At 42.6% G+C, this 19,089-nt stretch overlaps 1 protein-coding gene and 1 non-coding gene across 6 annotated transcripts in view; one reads left to right on the top strand and one right to left on the bottom strand.

Annotated features, from left to right (window-relative positions):
- Positions 1–808: 808 nt before the first annotated feature.
- LOC110502115 (uncharacterized) lies at positions 809–2,787 on the bottom strand. The gene is made up of 4 exons (XR_016490559.1): positions 2,668–2,787; positions 1,961–2,137; positions 1,042–1,836; positions 809–946 (listed from the first exon to the last, which is right to left on the bottom strand). It is a non-coding gene; the product is annotated as an uncharacterized LOC110502115 (transcript).
- A 682-nt stretch (positions 2,788–3,469) lies between these two features.
- kalrna (kalirin RhoGEF kinase a) overlaps positions 3,470–19,089 on the top strand; it is a 285,635-nt gene continuing 270,015 nt past the window's right edge. For all 5 annotated transcript variants that reach the window (XM_036958909.2, XM_036958910.2, XM_036958911.2 and 2 more), the window contains exon 1: positions 3,470–4,199. In XM_036958909.2, the coding sequence (XP_036814804.2) occupies positions 4,133–4,199 (67 nt within the window). In that variant the 5' untranslated portion in view covers positions 3,470–4,132. The remainder of the gene's footprint in view (positions 4,200–19,089) is intronic.

The raw sequence follows: 19,089 nt of genomic DNA on the forward strand, positions 1-19,089 counted from the left end.
CTATACCTGCCCCATACTCTCCTTTTCTCAACCCTTTTGAGGATTTTTTTTCCCAGCATGAAGGTGGAACGTGTACGATCACCATCCCATGAGCATGCCACCCTCTTTCTGGCCATGGATGAGGCCAATGTCAAGCTTGGATTCGCTATGCCAAAAGGTTTTTCCTGCGGTGCACGAACAATGAGGACATTCATTGTGATATGGATGAGAATTTATGGCCAAATGCTCAAGACAGGCTTGATGCAAATGAGTACGTGCAAAACATTGTGTTATTTTCATTAATTTGATTTTTTGTTACATTTGATTACACACAGTGCACCTATGTTGCAGTTATATGAGAAACACTTTTGTTTGCATGAATTATTTTAGAGGATGTCTTCATTGATCACACCTTTGATTACACATAGGATAGATATTATGTAGAATATTCCTTTCAGCATGTCTAAGTGTTCTGAAACGCGTATCTTGCATTATTTACTATTGGATTAACTGACAGTTAAACCGACTAAATTGACAATATATCATCATATTGTGGATTGATCATTAAACCAATGTTATCATTAGATTTCAAAATCAATGGTTGTGTGGTGAGAGATGTTTACAATCTAAGTGAATGCACAATGACAGGTTTTGACTGAAAGACTGGCTGCGTTACAAGTGAGACCAGTTTGGAGTTTTGTACTAAGAGTTGTGAAAATTTACCACATACTTGTAAAAATAGTACCAAAGCGATATAAAAGAAAACTTGTAAGATCAAATGTTTTAGCAGTCAATGTAAAGCAGAAAAAAATACTACTTCGAGTCTAAGTTAAATATAATTATATTTATTTCCACTACAATGGGACCTGATTGACAGCCTGTAAAGATGAATCAGTTAGTTGGATCCAGACGCAATTTGCGATTGTTGATGAAGTCTGATACTTTTACCACACCGTTGTTCGAGATCCTGTGAGAAACAAAACAGGATACAGAGAAAATAAAATAATAATTTATCATCTTCAAACCCTATCTATCGAGGTGTCATAAATGCTTTGCACTCACGCTCTCTTTTGCAGATAGCTGAGAACTCTGTCAATCTGCGACTGTGAGATGTTCTCATTCCCAACTGCCAGGTAGGTGTAGAGAAACCGGAAGGTTTCAAAGGACACACATGCATCTGGAGGCTTACAGTTGGAATCGCAGTTCATTATGTAGCAGGCCTGAGTCAAGGCATCTTTGACATTCTGTCAAGAGATGGACTAAGAGGTTGACTTTCTTATGAATATAGTGTACTTTTTTTATTTAACCTTTATTTAACTAGGAAGTCCCATTGAGCTCAGAAGTCCTCTTTTTTAAGGGAGACATACTTCATTGGTAATGTGAGAGATGCACATTCTACAATGAAATGATATAAAAATAATTACATGTTGAATGCATTTATATTTAGTAAATATGATTTACCTTTCCAAGATAACTGCAGCATGAAGCAAGGAATTTATTCCATTCAATTTCTTCACCAAACTTTCCCATTGAAAGGATGTGGTTCAAGGTATTCTCTGGCATATTCAAACTTTTCCATATGAGCCCAATCTCCAACTTTCTAACGGTCTCCCTTTCAGATAACTGGGAGATAGATTTTAAAAGGACTCCAGGTTAGTTGGCCTAACCTGTGTTGCTTGATTCGGCATCATGACAATTTGTTAACTGCAAGTGTACTCAATTCATACATCAAGAAAAGACCTGAGATATTATACCTGGGAATGTAGAATTCCCAATATCTCATTTGTCAGTTCCAGTTTGGTTTCAGGATTTGGCTTCACTGAAAAAGGCTGTCCTTTCACCATAGCTGTGAAGTACCTACACAAACAAAATAGTATGGGCTTTGAAACCTCACTGTGTGTTTACAATAAAATATGGTGCATACAGTGAAATGCTGGAATGCAAAGAAGCATCTGCTCCTTCAAGTGTTTTTTGAACTCACGCAGTGGAATACTCAATAATATCCTCTGGCTGAGCTCTGATGGCATCTTTGGTGAACTGCAGCAAAAAGTCTGGCAACTCTTGTGGAATATGAACACTCATTCCAGTGTGACTGCATCCACTTCCACTTGAATTAGACCTAGACATGTCTGGGAACACAAAGGGTCCTAAAGGTGTTCTGAGAGAGAGAGAGCGAGAGAGCGAGAGAGAGGCATTTTATCAATGTTTTTTCATCTACTAGCTACATAGCTAACTTTTTCCGTTTTTTTTTTCATTATTCTTATAATTTATGTTCACACCCCTATATCATTTCATTAGGCTGTTATTTAATTTAATTATGTTTCATGTTTTTGATTGTTGGACCCTAATAGTGATTTTCGAGCCCCCATGTCACCATTCAAATCCTGATGCCCGGATGAATTGGTTTGTCATGCTGTTTTTACATATTTCTATCGAAATGCCAAGTAAATCAAGTGGTTATTTTTTTTTATCAAGAAGTTCATCCCACTGTTTTTCAAGTTTGCCTTGATAGAAAATGTAACATTAAGCCCCATTTTTTTTCTTCATTTTTTTTTCTTCAGGACTAACCATTAGCTTTAGTGGTAACAATCCAACGTGTTTTTCTGCCAATGAGCACAGGCATGTTTTTTTTAACATAGGTATGAATTCCAACATAAATAATAAATAAGATTTTTAAAAAAAACTTACTTAAACTCTTTTAGCTCTATCCCAAGAAAGAAAACACATTTAGTATAGCCTACTCCTCTCCGTTTCTGTTTAATATGTTTATTTTTAAACGAATACCAGGTAGGTAGCCAAGTAACGCCGCTAGCGTGACGTTCTTGTGATGTTTAGGTTTAATTGCGCTGTCTCACGTTGTTGGTGGTCAACAGAAAACACCAGTCTACCACTAGAGGGTAATGTTTAGCTTTCTATCGAGCAGACAGACAACAGCGTGATCACAGTGCCACATTGAATGCGATCCATTTATGATTTAAAAAAGCCTAATGAAATATCAACAGCGAACCTTAACTTTCATCTTCTTTCATGTTTGGGGAAAGCTACACAAATACTTCATTCAAATCCACCGGAAACTGCTGACAAGAATCAGGCTATTAAATGTCATAGAATTACTTTTGGGATTGTTCCCATGTGCTCCCATATCGAAATTCCTCCTAATTAAGCCTATTATGACATATCTCTCGATAGAGGGCATCAGCGGGACCAATAATGGTGCATTTGAATAGCAGGACGTTGTCTTGTTAACTCATGGGACGAAGGGAGCGAGAGGGGTTGGCCAATCGATTAACAAATCGTTTTTTTCTAGTCATGATCCTTAGCAGGGTGATTTTTAATTTTGTGATTGCCCCCCGCTAGAAAAACATAGGTTTGTAGAAAGTAGTTATATTTAATTACATGGTTTCTTGTGTAAACTTTTTCTACAGCGAGCACTTTACTCACCAGCAATTACCTGTTTAGGGAAAGGGGTTTGTTTAGGGGGCGTGTGTTTAGGGGCGGAGGAGGGTGCGGAGGGGTCCGATTCTGAGCTATTGTTAGGAATACACCCCTGATGATACTGCTTGTATCTGCGCGATTAGTGGATTTTACAATCAATAAGAATACAATTAATTTGTTGGAATATACGGATATTAGCCTGCTATTATGCGTTTTTTTTCCTGAAAACGTAAAATCATGTTGATGCTTTTTTTTATATAGCCAGACCAGTACCATTATGCAGATTTCGTGACATCACTAGAATTAACTGCCAAGAAACCGTTCTAATGCAACCACATGCTGATGCCTTGTCTTTGTAGGCTACATCTGCTCCGGCTGTATTATACTCAAGACGTGTGGCGTTTATAATACATCCGTTGTTTTGCCAGTAGAACAACCCATTTGCAATCTTACGGTATCTCCAATTGTGTCACACGCGCCTTGGCTTCCTTTTGTGGCGCCGGGGCTGCGAGAGGAGGAGGTAGAGTTTTAAACAATAGAGCGCAAAATACAGCCCTGCTCCTTGGAGCTTGTAACAAGGACGGGAACCTACGACTGAAAAGCGAACAGCTGTGACAAAGAACTCAAGAACATGAAGAAGCTCGTGCACTGATTTGGTTATAGTAATCACTGGATATATTTTGCGCTACATTGTCTCTGACATCCTCAAGGAGAAAACATGAATTCAGCTGAAGGAGCCGAGGAGGGTCCAAATGATTCCGATACGGATGCGTTTTTCAAAACCGGTAGGATGAAAGTACAGTATTTGAAACCATTTCCCTCTGTGAAGTGAAACGTTTTGAGACATCCAGTGTTGTTTGGGGTAGGCTATTGTGTTGAACCTATGGCAAATCCATCTCATTCATAGCCACACTAGGTTTCTGTGAGTTCCTCGGCTTTCACAGTCATTGGTATTCATTTACACTATGTAAGCATTGAATTGAGGAAATCTGTAAAATTATGTCATACTTTGTATATGAATGTTCAATTAGGCTGTATTGAGACTCTTATTGCAGGACCGTGAACTAATGACTTATACACACACACACACACACACACACACACACACACACACAGATACAGTATGTGTTAGTAAACACTTGGCATCAGGGGAAGTGAAGATGATATTATGCCTTTCATAAAGTAGAGTATACACACCCTGGACTGCTTAATGGGTGCCTGTATCCGTCAGTGGGGGACTCCCATCACAGTGGAAAGGCAGTTTCTCAGGGACAACCCCAGCCGTCTGACACTGCTCATGTTTAGTGCCTCTACACAATGTGTATCCCTGAGCAGTCTGCCATGTGTGTGTGTCGCACACATTCTGCCTGCTCTACTGGAGAAGGGGGGGACACACCCTGCCTCTCCATCTCACTCTAGTCTAGTGCATGGGAATCACACCCAGTTCTGCCGCCACGCACCCACTACGAAGTAGATATGTATCTCCATTTACAGCTTAATTAGTGGGATAAGCGGTTATTAGGGCCGGGCAAAAGAGTAGGTCTACATCCCAAATGGTACCCTATTCCCTAAATAATGCACAAAGTTTTTCCAGGGCCTTGGCTTTGGTCAAATGTAGTGCACTATAGGGAATACACTGGTCAAAGGTAGTGGAATAGGGTGAAGTAGTGCACTATAAAGGGAATAGGGTGCCATATTCTTTTAGTTGTGGCTGTCTGACTGTGTTCCCTCCTTTTTTGTAAGTCAGTTAGAATGAGAGTAGGAGCTCCCTTCCTCTTTCCTCAGAGGGAGGTCATACTGGAAAGGCTCTTACTGTTTTTATGCAAAGCATCCTCATTGTAACTGGAGCATAATCTATCAGGCATCCTTCACTGTAGGTGGAGAGCAGATAAGAACCAGGAAGTGGGACAAAACACAAGCTGGGGGAAAAGTGGCGCCCCGGGCCCAGATACATTCTGCCTTTGGTGTCAAGGTCTGCAGAACCACACTAGAGCAGCGCTGGCTTTTTCTTCTTCTACACCAAGATGGAATTGAAATGACTCCCAGATGGCGAGATCTGTAAAAGCCACTGGCGAGGAATATGACTTTGCTGTGGTGGTACAGTGAAGACCAAAAGAGGACATCTGCTCCTGTTTCTCCATCTACGATCTATCATTGATAGTTGTATTGATACAACATGGCAGGCCCTACCCTGGGGGCCAGGCAGGCAGGGGGAGAGACCATAAACCATGAAAGGCCCCTTGCCCATTCCCACTCAACCACAGCACCAACCAGGAGTGGGTGTTTACCGTGCGAGAGAAAGACATTATGTGGCTGAATGAGTAGTAATCCATTCACAACGGCCGGCTGAAAGAGCACTTGAAGTGGGTTTATGTCCCGGGCCTCACAGGAGACTCCAGGCCTGCTTATTCGGAGCTTAGAGGTAGATTAACCTCGAATGCGAACTTTAATTCGCCCCTCTTTGTAAAGTGGATTCCGAGTCGAAGCATTTTCTTGTGTACATGACATAGGTCTTTTCCTCTTCAGGCTCACAAAGTAATCAGAGGGCTGTGTAGAACTGTATTTCTCCCTCCGTCTGCCTTTTTGATTATATGTAATTGGTAGCCATGGCAATCACTTTGCTGGGTAATTTTGGCTGCTGCTCTTGGCTTTTAAGTAGTTCCCTAGCAGAGCGAGGGCCATCATCAGTCCGGATAATAATTTCTGAAGATTGACAGAGGCAAACTCGTGGATTAGTATTTGATTTGCTTTAGCATTTCAGTCTGCCAGAAATAAGTCAAGCTGAGGAAAAACCCCCCCAGAGCAGCTGGGTTGAAAGGGGCTACTTTAGCTGATTGGACCTTCCCGACATTGTGAATATGAAGTAGGCTTATTAACCAAATGAATTGATAACACAACTAGACCTACATTTTGTATTTGTGTTATAAAACCCAAATTATATTTAGACAGTTCCTTAGTGGCTATTGGGCGTTGTAGAGGGTTAGCTCTATTCATTATTAAAAGCCCTAGCCAGTGTGTTGGTGCTAAATATGAGAGTGGGGTGTAGTGTGTGTGTGTGTGTGTAGTCACACAGCTTGCTCAAATCTGCTAGGGCAGCTGGTTGACCCTGGTGCCCCCAGGACCTTTTTCATTTTCCACTTCACCGTGTGATATAGGACCTGCTCCCTCAGGGAGCCAGTGCTTGCGTCCCAAATGGCACCCGATTCCCTATATAGTGCACTACCTATGTAGGGAATATGCTGCCATTTGGGATGCTCTCAATGACACAAAGGCTGCCTGGATTGGATGGTTAGGCTTAGGTTCTGATGCTTATTATCTGAGCTGAGTTTGGTGAGGGGCGATGCTTTTTCACTTAATTTAAAAGCTAAGGTTGACCGTTATGCCGCCCTGCACCTTAGAGGCTGCTGTCCTGTATACATAGACTTGGAATCACTGGCCACCTTAATAATGGAACACTAGTCACTTTAATAATGTTTACGTACTGCTTTACTCATCTCATATGTATATACTATATTCTATTCTACTGTGTTTTAGTCAATGCCACTCTGCCATTGCTCAATCTAATACTTATACATTTCTTAATTCCATTATTTTACTTTTAGATTTGTGTGTATTGTTGTGAATTGTTAGATACTACTGCACTGTTGGAGCTAGGAACACAAGCATTTCGCTACACCTGCAATAACATCTGCTAAATATGTGTATGTGACCAATAACATTTGATTTGATTTGGATAGCTCCACTTTGTTGGGTAATGTCATGGCACTGCAGATGAGTGCATTCAGTCACCTGATTCATGTGTGGCGCATCACATGCACGTAAAACATCACATAAAAACACCTCGGTGTAGTTGGCTCCCCAGTGTCAGGGCAAATATTTACGTTAATTCACACGGCTCGCTTTGCTTTGTTATGTTTTCACTTCATTTCCCCCTTGGTAATAGGCCCATACAATTAAAAGTAACAGATCATTATTACATGATTGTTACAATGGTAATTTAATGTCTACCTCAGTGCAGTGCCTATTTTACCAGGTCATGCATTGACAATTGAGACAGTATAGACCTACTTACAAAACGGCACATCTGCTCTGACCAAACATAAACAATGCAGGCCAGGGTGTTGTGATCTTGGCACAGGAAAGAGAATCTGTGAAAGGGAATGAAACACCGCTAACTGAATGGAGTCATGGTGTCCCTGCAGTCTGAGAGGCAGACCGACAGACAGGCAGGTTCCACCCCACCGTGACTAGCCCTGGCCTGGGTACTTCATCGCCGGGCAACCCCCTCCTCCTGGTAGTGGTACCACACTGACTGACTGACTGGCCTGGCCCCAGTAGTTAATGGTGGCTATGCTTCATGGGTAGACTAGCGGGGGGGGGTGGTCTCCGATGCCCCCACTGTCAGCCGGAACAATGGGTGTATACTGAACCCTCTCTCCCCGTCCCCTCTCCCCTCGGGCGGCCAGCCAGAAGCACCAGGCTCAGTCTATACTGCACCGCGCCACCAGGGTGGCAGATGGCTAATTGGCCAACGTAAACCACTAGGATAATAGAGAGAGTGAGAGAAGATTTGTGAGGATTATTGAGTCATGATCTGACGTGGAGGAGGGATAGGCAGAAAGAGGGATGTCCCCCACTCATAAAAGCAGCAGGCTCGTCACTGCTCATGTCGAACCATATGCTGCATGTGTGTTGTTGAGGGCGGTCTGGTTGGTTAGCCTGAGAGGGTAACGGAGGGAGACCTTATTAGCAGATCGCTGCTGCTGGAATATAAAGGCTTTTAGAGAAATTGACAAAGTAGTCGAAGCAGTTCCCTAAGGACAGCATCTGTGTTTATTCTGTCTGATAAAGAGTCTCTAAAGACATAACAGTAGTTGACGTTTTCTTCTGCCTGATTGTTTATCAGGAGTGGCTGGTTTTAGAGGCTTTCATTTTTGTTTTCCTGCATAATATTTCCTTGTCATATTTAATACATGTGCTGCTGCACAATTTTAACCAGTCATTGCAGCAGTCATTTCAGTCTTGTCGTTTCAGTATGTCTAATAAAACCTGTGATGATGACGACAGTAAAGTGTTACATCTCACGGTCACAGAGACTATTATCCATTTCTGCTGGGAATTTACAAGACTGACTAATCCTTAACAAATCTCAACATAATTGGTGCTGTAATATCGCTACATTTGTGTTGAATGAATTAATCTACAGGCTAATCTAGATATGTATGGTTATGGGATTTTATAAAAGGTTTATTACACTTTTAGAGTACACAAACAAGTAAACAAATACCTAATGAAATAATGCTGTAACTTTGTAGGAGATATGTGTCTTTCAAATTATTTGCCACAGATAGGGTTGCAAAATGTTCAATTATATTCCCTTGTTTTCCAGAAATCCTGGTTGGCGGATTCTGGATTCTCTGCTTATTCTCTCCTGATTCTAGAAATCGTCAACTGGGATTTCGTGCAAAAAAGGGAAAGTTCCCCAAATTTTGCAACCCTAGCCACAGATATAAAGTGCTCCGCATTAACAGTTGTAACAATGGCAAAGACTGAGGCAGGGAGGCGACAGCAGCGAAGTCCTGTAAGGCAATACTTTGAGAAGTTTAAATGAAAAGGTGCAACCTTTGTGAGCTGGAATTGAGCTACAGTGGCAGTACAAGTGTAATGCTTCACCATTTGAAAGGGAGAAATGCTGAGATCCAAACCATTGCTGGCAGCAGCTCTTCACAAGAAAGAAGGGGCGGAGTTTCAAAAATCACAGTGTTGATGTCAATGGTTTTTCATTTTTTTAAATTGAACAAATTCTTATTTACAATGACAGCCTACCGGGGAACAACTGCCTTGGGGCAGAACAACAGATTTGTCAGCTCGGGGATTCGATCCAGCAACCTTTCGGTTAATGGCCCAACGCTCTAACCACTAGGCTACCGGCCGCCCCAATGTCTGGGGTTGGGGGACAGCAGTAAGGTGAGCTCTGTCTGATAGCCATGACTTCGGTAGATGGAACTGCATTGCTCCCTAGCTGTCATATGCAGAACCATATCTACATTGTGAATTCATGTATCATTTAAATAAACAATGAAAAAAATGGCTGTTTTTAAACGCTAATATATATTTTTTGCATTTGTCACATCCCTAATCAGGAATAGGGTTCTATTTGCGATGTAGCCATGGCAACCAGCTTAGACCACCTGCTCACCCCATCTTTGCCGCCTAGTTTAATATATTTTATATCCACTCAAGTGGATAGGCCTATTCCTTTATTTCCCCCCTCCTGTCCATGAACTCTCAAGCATTTTGTAAACTCTAGATGGGAAATATAGCGAGGCCTCTGAGATTGAAGATGGAAAGCATACCTGATAGGGTAAGCTTGAAAAAAGCTTCGGGGTTACAACCAAATAGTTGCCAGCTGTAGCCATCAGATTTTAGCATGATGTGATAGGCCTAAATAGTGCTGTTTTTAAGAGGGGTAGGTAAGGGGACTGGTCATTTTCTAATCCTATACGGACAATTATGGAAAACCAATGTGTTGCGGTGATCTTTGTACGAACTTGAACCAAGTCACAGAGAAACACAGAAAGCAGAGGTAAAGGTAAATTCACCTCTTTACTTAAAGTCTTGACAAAAACAAGGCAACAGCACAAGAGTCAACTAAACATAAGACCTAAGCACAGATACAAGCAACAGAGGAACCTAATTAGCAAGGCAACCAGGTGAACAAAGAAAGTAATCAAAACCAGGTGAAACCAATAAGTAATAATTAGGGTAACCTGGAAACTAGAACACAAGGCAAGGGTGCCCTCCAGCGGTAACCCAAGGGAACAACAATCACATAAACGGAACCTGTGACAGAATGGCCGTGAAATTTAAAAAAAATCGACCGCCAATCGTTTAATACATCAATTTGAGAAATGTGTCTGTCTGGTTTGAGCTTGCACTCTTCCTAGCGAATTTGCAACATCGTTCCAGTCTGCAGTTTGCTGAGCAAGTGAGTGTGACAGACATTGCTGTATTTGTGCAAGGTAGAGATGCTATGTTCAGGTATTTTATAAAAGTTTTCTAGATTCAGGTATGCAAACTAGTCACCTTTTGGCGAAATTCTGCATTTTGAATCCAAAATAGGTGACCTACGTGATTCGTGTAGATCCGATGAGAAAAGTTTGGGAGAGGGGACATACTACTGGCTGTAAGCGAACGAGGGATGTGCGTTTGGAGCAATCCTGGCTGTATCCAAGGCTCAGACAATTGTTCACATAACAACAGAATGCAGCACGCGACTGAAGAGAGAAGAGACAACCAATTTGCTAGTTACAGCATCAGCGTGCGCTCTGGAAAGACAGCGGAGAGTGGAATGGCAGTTTGCCAGTTACAGCAGCACATCCCCTGAACGATAAGCAGCACATCCCCTGAATGAAAGTTTGAGGTGAGGGAGAAAGTGTGGAGGAACAAGTATTGTTTGGAATTGTTAAGTGTCTTGCTAGCTGGATCGAATTCTCTGTTAGCTAGCCAGAGAAATGTTGGGCAACATTAGCCAACTTAACTGATCAAATAATTGAGTTTATTGTGTGAAAATTAGCTGGCTAATAAAGTCAGACCGCTAACGATGGCTAGCTAATGCTACAACATCAGATGAGCTAACATTAGTAACCCTAACCAATTCACTATAGTATTAACTGGTAGCGTATAGGACTCCTTGCCGTTCCTCAAGTTATAAAGCGTTAGTTGCTTACTGGACCCCGGCAATCTGTGAGAAACTAGCTAAGAAACTAACTACTATCTGTGAACTAATGTTTTCCTTCTACAGTCTGTGGTTAATTTTCAGAATGAAAGAATTAGGTGAAAATGAGGCATTGCTTGTGGATTCAGGGATCAAGTGTAGCTGGAGCTGGGCCTGGCTTATGCTGGATGCCACTATAGAGTTGAAAGGAACACCACACACTCCCTCTTTCTCACTTTTTCAATACAGTGGATAAAAAGGGGTATGCCAGGTGTACTCTATGCCTGAAAGAGATCAATTATGCGTACAAAGGCAGAAAGTGTACAAGGTAATAATGTGCTGTGTAGCCCAAAGATATTGCTTTTGTTCTGTTGAACTTGACAGTGACACTTGTGTGTGAGTGAGCGGGTGTTATTACATGTTTTACTCATGTAACGTTATTTTTGCACACATGTAGCCTTGTGCACTTGATTGAAGTCTACTATAGTGGCCACTATAATAGAGCAAAAATATAATTGCTGTTTGTTTCATTCTATTTGTACTTTAAGATGTTTTTTTCCCAAGAGCAATATTTAGATGTGTGTGGTCACAAGCATTCTGTTATAAAGGTGGTTATGGCTAACTGCAATATCAGTGTATTGTTTTTTTCTCAAGACTTGAGTGTCATTTGCAGTAAAGTCTAGGCAACAAATAACATTGAATTTATTTATTTACATTTTTTAGCTGTAAGTTAAGTTCACATTAACCACTTTTTATTTTACACACAGAGACTGATAATGTAGATCAGTGGTTCACAAACTTTTTATAGTCCCGTACCCCGTCAAACATTCAACCTCCAGCTGCGTACCCCTTCCAGCACCAGATGTTGTTTTTCAAATGTTGTTTTTTGCCATCATTGTAAGCCTGCCACACACACTATACAATACATTTATTAAACATAAGAATGAGTGTGAGTTTTTGTAACAACCCGGCTCGTGGGAAGTGACAAAGAGCTCTTATAGGACCAGGGCACAGATAACCTATCATTTTGCTATTTATTTAGCCATCATAAAACCTTATTTGTTCATCGACAATTGTGAATAACTCACCACAGGTTAATGATAAGGGTGTGCTTGAAAGGATGCACATGACGCTGCAATGTTGGGTTGTATTGGAGAGAGTCTCAGTCTTTTTTTTTCTAAATTTTACCCCTTTTTTCTCCCCAATTTCGTGGTATCCCATTGTTTAGTAGCTACTATCTTGTCTCATCGCTACAACTCCCGTACGGGCTCGGGAGAGACGAAGGTTGAAAGTCATGCGTCCTCCGATACACAACCCAACCAAGCCGCACTGCTTCTTAACACAGAGCCATCCAACCCGGAAGCCAGCCGCACCAATGTGTTGGAGGAAACACCGTGCACCTGGCAACCTTGGTTAGTGCGCACTGCGCCCGGCCCGCCACAGGAGTCGCTCATGCGCAATGAGACAAAGATTTCCCTACCGGCCAAACCCTCCCTAACCCGGACGACGCTAGGCCAATTGTGCGTCGCCCCCATGGACCTCCCGGGCGAACCCAGAGTCTCTGGTGGTGCAGCTGACGCTGCAGTACAGCGCCCTTAGCCATTGCGCCACCCGGGAGGCCCAGAGTCTCAGTCTTAAATAATTTCCCACTCACAGTCTGTGCCTGTATTTAGTGTTCATGCTAGTGAGGGCCGAGAATCCACTCTCACATAGGTACGTGGTTGCAAAGGGTGTCTTAACAGTGCGATTTGCCAAGGCAGGATACTCTGAGCGCAGCCTAATCCAGAAATCTGTCAGTGGCTTCTGATTAAATTCAATTTTCACAGAACCGCTTGTTGCAATTTTGATGAGGCTCTCTTGTTTAGATATCGGTAAGTGGACTGGAGGCAGGGCATGAAAGGGATAACGAATCCAGTTGTTTGTCATCCGTTTAGGGGAAGTACCTGCGTGATTGCGCACCCAACTCACTCAGGTGCTTCGCTATATCACATTTGACATTGTCTGTAAGCTTGAGTTCATTTGCACACAAAAAATCATACAATGATGGAAAGACGTGTGTTGTCCTTGTTAATACAGACAGAGAAGAGCTCAAACTTCTTAATCATAGCCTCAGTTTTGTCCCGCACATTGAATATAGTTGGAGAGTCCCTGTAATCCTAGATTCACATCATTCAGGCGAGAAAAAACATCACCCAGATAGGCCAGTCATGTGATTAACTCGTCATCATGCAAGCGGTCAGACAAGTGAAAAAAACGTGTCAATACTTTGCCCCTTGATAACCAGCGCACTTCTGTATGTTGTAAAAGCATTACATGGTCGCTGCCCATAACATTGCAAAGTACACAAAATCCACAAAGTTAATCCACAAAGTTAACCATTTTCACTGTAGTGTCCAAAATGTCTTTCAAGCTGGCAGGCATTCCTTTGGCAGCAAGAGCCTCTCAGTGGATGCTGCAGTGTACCCAAGTGGTATTGGGAGCAACAGCTTGCTCATGCGTTACCACTCCACTATGTCTCCCTGTCATGGCTTTTGCGCCATCAGTGCAGATACCAACACATCTTGACCACCAAAGGCCATTTGATGTTACAAAGCTGCCCTGTACTTTAAAAAATATATTATCCTCTTCCAGTGGAGAATATATGGTTTGCAGTGGTTTGCAGTGGTTTGCAGAAGAGGATGTCTTCCTTACTTGACCCCCCCATAAATATAACGGTCATATACCAGGAGCTGTGCCAGGCCCGCCACCTCTGTTGACTCATCCAACGCATAGAGCTCCCTGGCTTGTATGCGAAGTAGTAATTGTTTCAAAACATCTACTGCCATGTCACTGATACGTCGTTGAAACAATGGTGTTTAATGGAGACATTGTCTGTATAGTTATTTTGGCCTTTCCCCCCAGCATTGTACCAGCCATATCCATGGCAGCAGAAAGAATGAAGTCCTCCACAATAGTATGGGGCTTGCCTGTCCTAGCCACTCTGTAGCTCACCATATAAGATGCTTCTAGCCCCTTCTTATTAATGGTATCTGTTGCTTTTATACATGTCTTACTACTTACTATTTGGCGCACCCCCAACGGGCACCCCCAACGGCATTGTGTGTACCCCTTTGGGAATGCCAGTTTGGGAATACCTGTGTAGATCATATTCTTTGTTGTTTAATTAGTTATAACCTGCATTTCCCACTAGCAGGAATGTTTTTGCATGTTTCAGTGCAACAACAAAAAAGTGGCACCTTTTTGGGCCCTCACTAGTTTGCATCCCTGTAGATATATCTCCCTAAAAGACAACTGACATAAATAGCATACAAAGGACGAATCAGACACTTTATCAATAGCAACAGCTCATGGTGCTCCTGGAATCAGAAGCTTTTTTTGACTCAATGGAGGAACGTAGTCAGAGAAATGCTGATGAATGTCTTGCTCGAGCTGTATATGCAACTGGCTCACCTCTGATGCTCACCGGCAATGTGTATTGGAAGAGATTTCTGAATGTTCTTCGCCCAGCATACACCCCTCCAACCAGACATGCTTTATCTACTCATTTGCTAGACACAGAGTTCAACAGAGTTCAAGTTAAGGTCAAGCAAATCATAGAGAAAGCAGACTGTATTGCAATCATCTCTGATGGGTGTTCGAAAGTTTGTGGGCAAGGAATTATGAACTACATCATCTCCACCCCTCAACCAGTATTCTACAAGAGCACAGACACAAGGGACAACAGACACGCCGGTCTCTACAATGCAGATGAGATGAAGGCAGTCATCAATGACCTTAGACCACAGAAGGTATTTGCACTGGTAACAGACAATGCTGTGAACATGAAGGCTGCTTGGTCTAAAGTGGAGGAGTCCTACGCTCACATCACACCCATTGGATGTGCTGCTCATGCATTGACTCTGCTCCTCAAGGACACCATGGCACTGAAAACAATGGAGAGAGCCAAACAATGGAGAGAGCCAAGCAAATGGTTAGGTATGTGAAGGGTTATCAAGTTATAGCAGCAATCTACCTCACCAAGCAAAGTGAGAAGAATAAGAGCACCACATTGAAGCTGCCCAGCAACACCTGTTGGGGTGGTGTTGTCATCATGTTTGATATGGCAGTCGTGCAAACATCTCATCAGCCACCTGGTGGAAGGGACTTTGTGGATCTGAGCCTCGTTCCCCTTTAGTTTCTAGACTATCATTTTACAGATGTACTATTAAAACGTTTTTGAGAGATGTGATGGATCATTGAGGACCGTTCAATATTCACTTTCTTTGGTTGTTCAGCGAAGTCATCCCATGTGAAGAGTCAACTCGTTTGATTAAAGTTAAATTCGTAACTAAATAGTTTTTAAAATTTCTATTGGAAGGATTTAATAATTTGCAATTATGTCTAGGTAAAAAGTAATATGTTTATGTTTCTGTCTCCATATGATATGGTAAAGATATGCAATGCAAAAAACATCTACCTTTAAACGATGTTAATATTAATTTGCATAGATTTCCGTTAATTCCCAAATATTCCCGTTAATTCCCACAGAACGTTTCGAAAATGTGCAACCCTAAATGGCAGTGGTTAATTGGTGGGCTCAGGGAGTCGGTGGTAACTAATTACATGTGGGTCAAGTACGGCACTGCCACCTGAAAAAGTCAAATTAGCTACTCATAGCAGTAATGTGAGGATGATAGTTGGATGGCTGGGTCCCAAGTGGCTGCCTGCGTGATAAGGGCCTACAATGGCAGAGTTAAGCAGGGAGAGGAGCCGGCTAGTGTGTGTGTGTGTGTGTGTAGTGCTGCACGTGTGTGCGTATGTGTGTCAGAGAGAGAGATTACACTCTCAAACACCACTCCACATCAGGAGTCCACAGGGAAGGAAAGCATGTAAACCAGAGCATTACTATTGGAGGATTTTCTATTGACTTTCTCTCGGTTCGGACTGGCGCTTACACATGCCCATAGGGAAACCACTCCTTCAAGCCTCCGTCCTTCTATCCACCTCTCTCTCTGCCAAGAACAAGGGATTGAAAGGAGTGGTGAGGAGACTCAGCAGAGTCTCAATGTTCTTTTGCCTTGTGATGAAGACATTGCTTTTGAGACCCCCTCTGACGCCAGTGTCTATATCTGTCTGCAGGAGTCTCCGGGGGTAATAGCCATGATATAGCGAGAAAATGAAAATGGATATGAGAGAGTTAGTCATTTCAAGGGAAAGCTCAAACAGTCTCCTGTTTTATTGTTCTCCTCCTTCAGACCCCCCCCCCCCCCCCCCCCCCCTATCCTCAATCCCTGTCCTGTCCACAGATGCGGTGTGTGTGTGTGTGTGTGTGCGTTCATGTGCAATTTGTGTGTGCGTGAGTGAGGGGGTATTTGTGTACGTGTGTGTGTCTGTGTGCCTTAGCCCCTGACCTCCCTCCTCTCTGAGCACTCAGCCCTGACTCACTGTCAGCCACAAGGTCGCATGGGATGGAACTGGAGAGCACTCATGAATTTTTCATCATCTCTTGCTCTGCTCTCCTCCAGTCAACTTACTGTATTCCTCCTCTGCTTTATGCCGGGTCTGTGTCCCAAATGGCACCCTATTTCCTGATATTGTGCACTACTTCTGACCGGAGCCTTATGGGCCCTGGTTAAAAGTGGTGCACTACTTAGGGAATAGGGTGCCATTTGGGGCAAAACACGAGGCTGGCTGGGCTGGACGACTACAAGGCACCACTGTCTGTCTGCCTCTTATTAAGCCTCTGTATTAAAGATGCCCCTGCAGCATCAGCTCTGTCACCTTGTTCCTCTCTGATTAATCTCCGTAACAAAAATGGCACTGAGGACTGTTGCACATAAAAGTTGTCCTATTGTGTACTCCTACGTCTTAAAGACTCTGTGTCGACATGGGCTAACTAAAAGGCCTTATGATGCCAGCAGTTAAGACCTGTTCATAAATAGCCTGTTAAAAAATGGTGTTCAGCACACGTCCCACAAGATTGGTCTGGTGTCAACATGCACCCAAAAAGCCCTAGTTATGTCAAATAAGGGGAAGAGAGAGCCAGAGAGACAGAATCACACTGTCAATGGAAAGATGGTTCGCTTAACACTTTTCCAACACAATATTTCACGGTAACTGGAGCAGGGACGATTGAGGAGAAAAAGGATGTGAACAGGGTGTAAGAGGCGCCCAATAGAGATACTACAGGAAGTGATGCCAGTAAAATGCCTTTTTGAGCAACCGCCTCTCCCTCTTACATCTTTGTAAGCTCTCTGATAGCTGTAACAGGCGACACACCAATAGTATACACATCAAGTAGTACACCCAACAGCTGTAGCAGCATAGTAACAGCATAGTACTTTAGTATCCATGCTGAAGTGCTATGCTGTTACTGTCGTACATACAGCATTACTACACAGGTAGACGGGCGAATGTAAAGTGTTCCCTACAGTGCAGTTCTTTTCACCTACAGAGTTACCCTGAATGTGTCTGTAACACGTGGGAACCCAGGAGAGTATGGCAGAGTATAGTTTAGGCCTAAAATGAGTAACCATGCTTGGGTTGTTCCACCTCAAAAAGCACAAGAAAGAGGATTGTGACATGCACCATGTCAGATTGTTCTGAAATCCTCTCTGTAGTTAGAAACAGATCAGATTAGCATTCCTGAAACATTTTGTTGAAATATAATTTGATATCTGAGAAAATAAGCTAATTGGTAGCACCCAAATTAGCCATTTCCATTCATAGGATTAATATAATATTCCAAAAATATAATACCTGACATCCGATTTGGACCAAACTTTTTTCTAACAATGAGTTAGAATCCAAAGAAATGGTCAACACCTATTGTGTTGGCATTTAAAAAGCAGTTGTGTAGCCTACCGTAACAGACAAACAAACATACCACAGCCGAGGTGCTAGAAAGGGTCACATTCCATTATGTCTCAAAAGGTCATCGATATGGATACGGTAGCCTACTGTAATTTCATATTATGAGACAAAAACACTCCCTCCCACTCAGCAACATAAAGTACCCCATGCTCACAAGACTGGCCCGGAGATGCCTCTATCCCAGTGACATCGGTGCCATGAATAGCCTAGGATATTCTACACCCAACAGACCGAAGACTGAACACACACTGGCATCATTAGCAAAGAGGAAGTGCAGACAGGTCAGCGAAAATGGAGAGAGAGGGGCAGGCAGAACCATATGTCTTGGTAATCTGCATCTTGCTATGTCCTGTCTTGCATGACTTGCAAATTCACCGAAGTAGCCTAACGTTTCCCTCTCGCTCTCTGGTTTTATTTAAATGACACAACTTTCCCCAGCCATTGCAGCCTATCGTCTATTTAGGTTATAACATGTAAAAATGTGTTTTGCGATTAACTGCACTATGATTTTAATTATGTGTGGAGAAGAAATAACAGAACAAATTGAAGGATCCCAACTTCGTTTAAACTTTTAGCGTTTAAATGTTCACACCCATAGCCGAAGTAACATGGAAAGACCCGCTTGTGATGAAGTGTGACTGGCAGTGGAAGCCGACTGATGAAACAAATACAACATCTTTCTCAAAAGGTAACAAACCAGCGAGGCTAAAGCAAACAAAATACTTTATTCTTTCCCCACCTCAGACTGACAAATTCCCTCAACACATTGGTTTTCTTATTCAGAACTACTTTTAACTGGTTTCCCTCTACAGATTAGGACTTTGTCAAATATCAATGTCCATTAGTTTCTTCGCAAAAGGCAAACTAAATTTGTTCTGCGCACCGTTTCCATCGTTTCTTGGTTGTGCATCCCAAAAGGCACCCTATTCCCTGCACAGTGTGCCACTTTTGGTCTGAAGTAGTGCACTATGTAGGGAAAAGGGTGCCATTGTGGACACACACTCAGTTCTTACCGGGCTCCTGTCTGTTTAGTGTATACGGCCCAGGCCCAGACCGACCCAGGCTTATTCAGCCCCTCAGCTCAGCTGGTCCGCTGCTGTGTGTCT

The sequence above is a fragment of the Oncorhynchus mykiss genome, chromosome 22 (genome assembly GCF_057628025.1).
Source record: "Oncorhynchus mykiss isolate SJ-2025 chromosome 22, ASM5762802v1, whole genome shotgun sequence".
In the NCBI taxonomy this organism is placed as follows: Eukaryota; Metazoa; Chordata; class Actinopteri; order Salmoniformes; family Salmonidae; genus Oncorhynchus; species Oncorhynchus mykiss.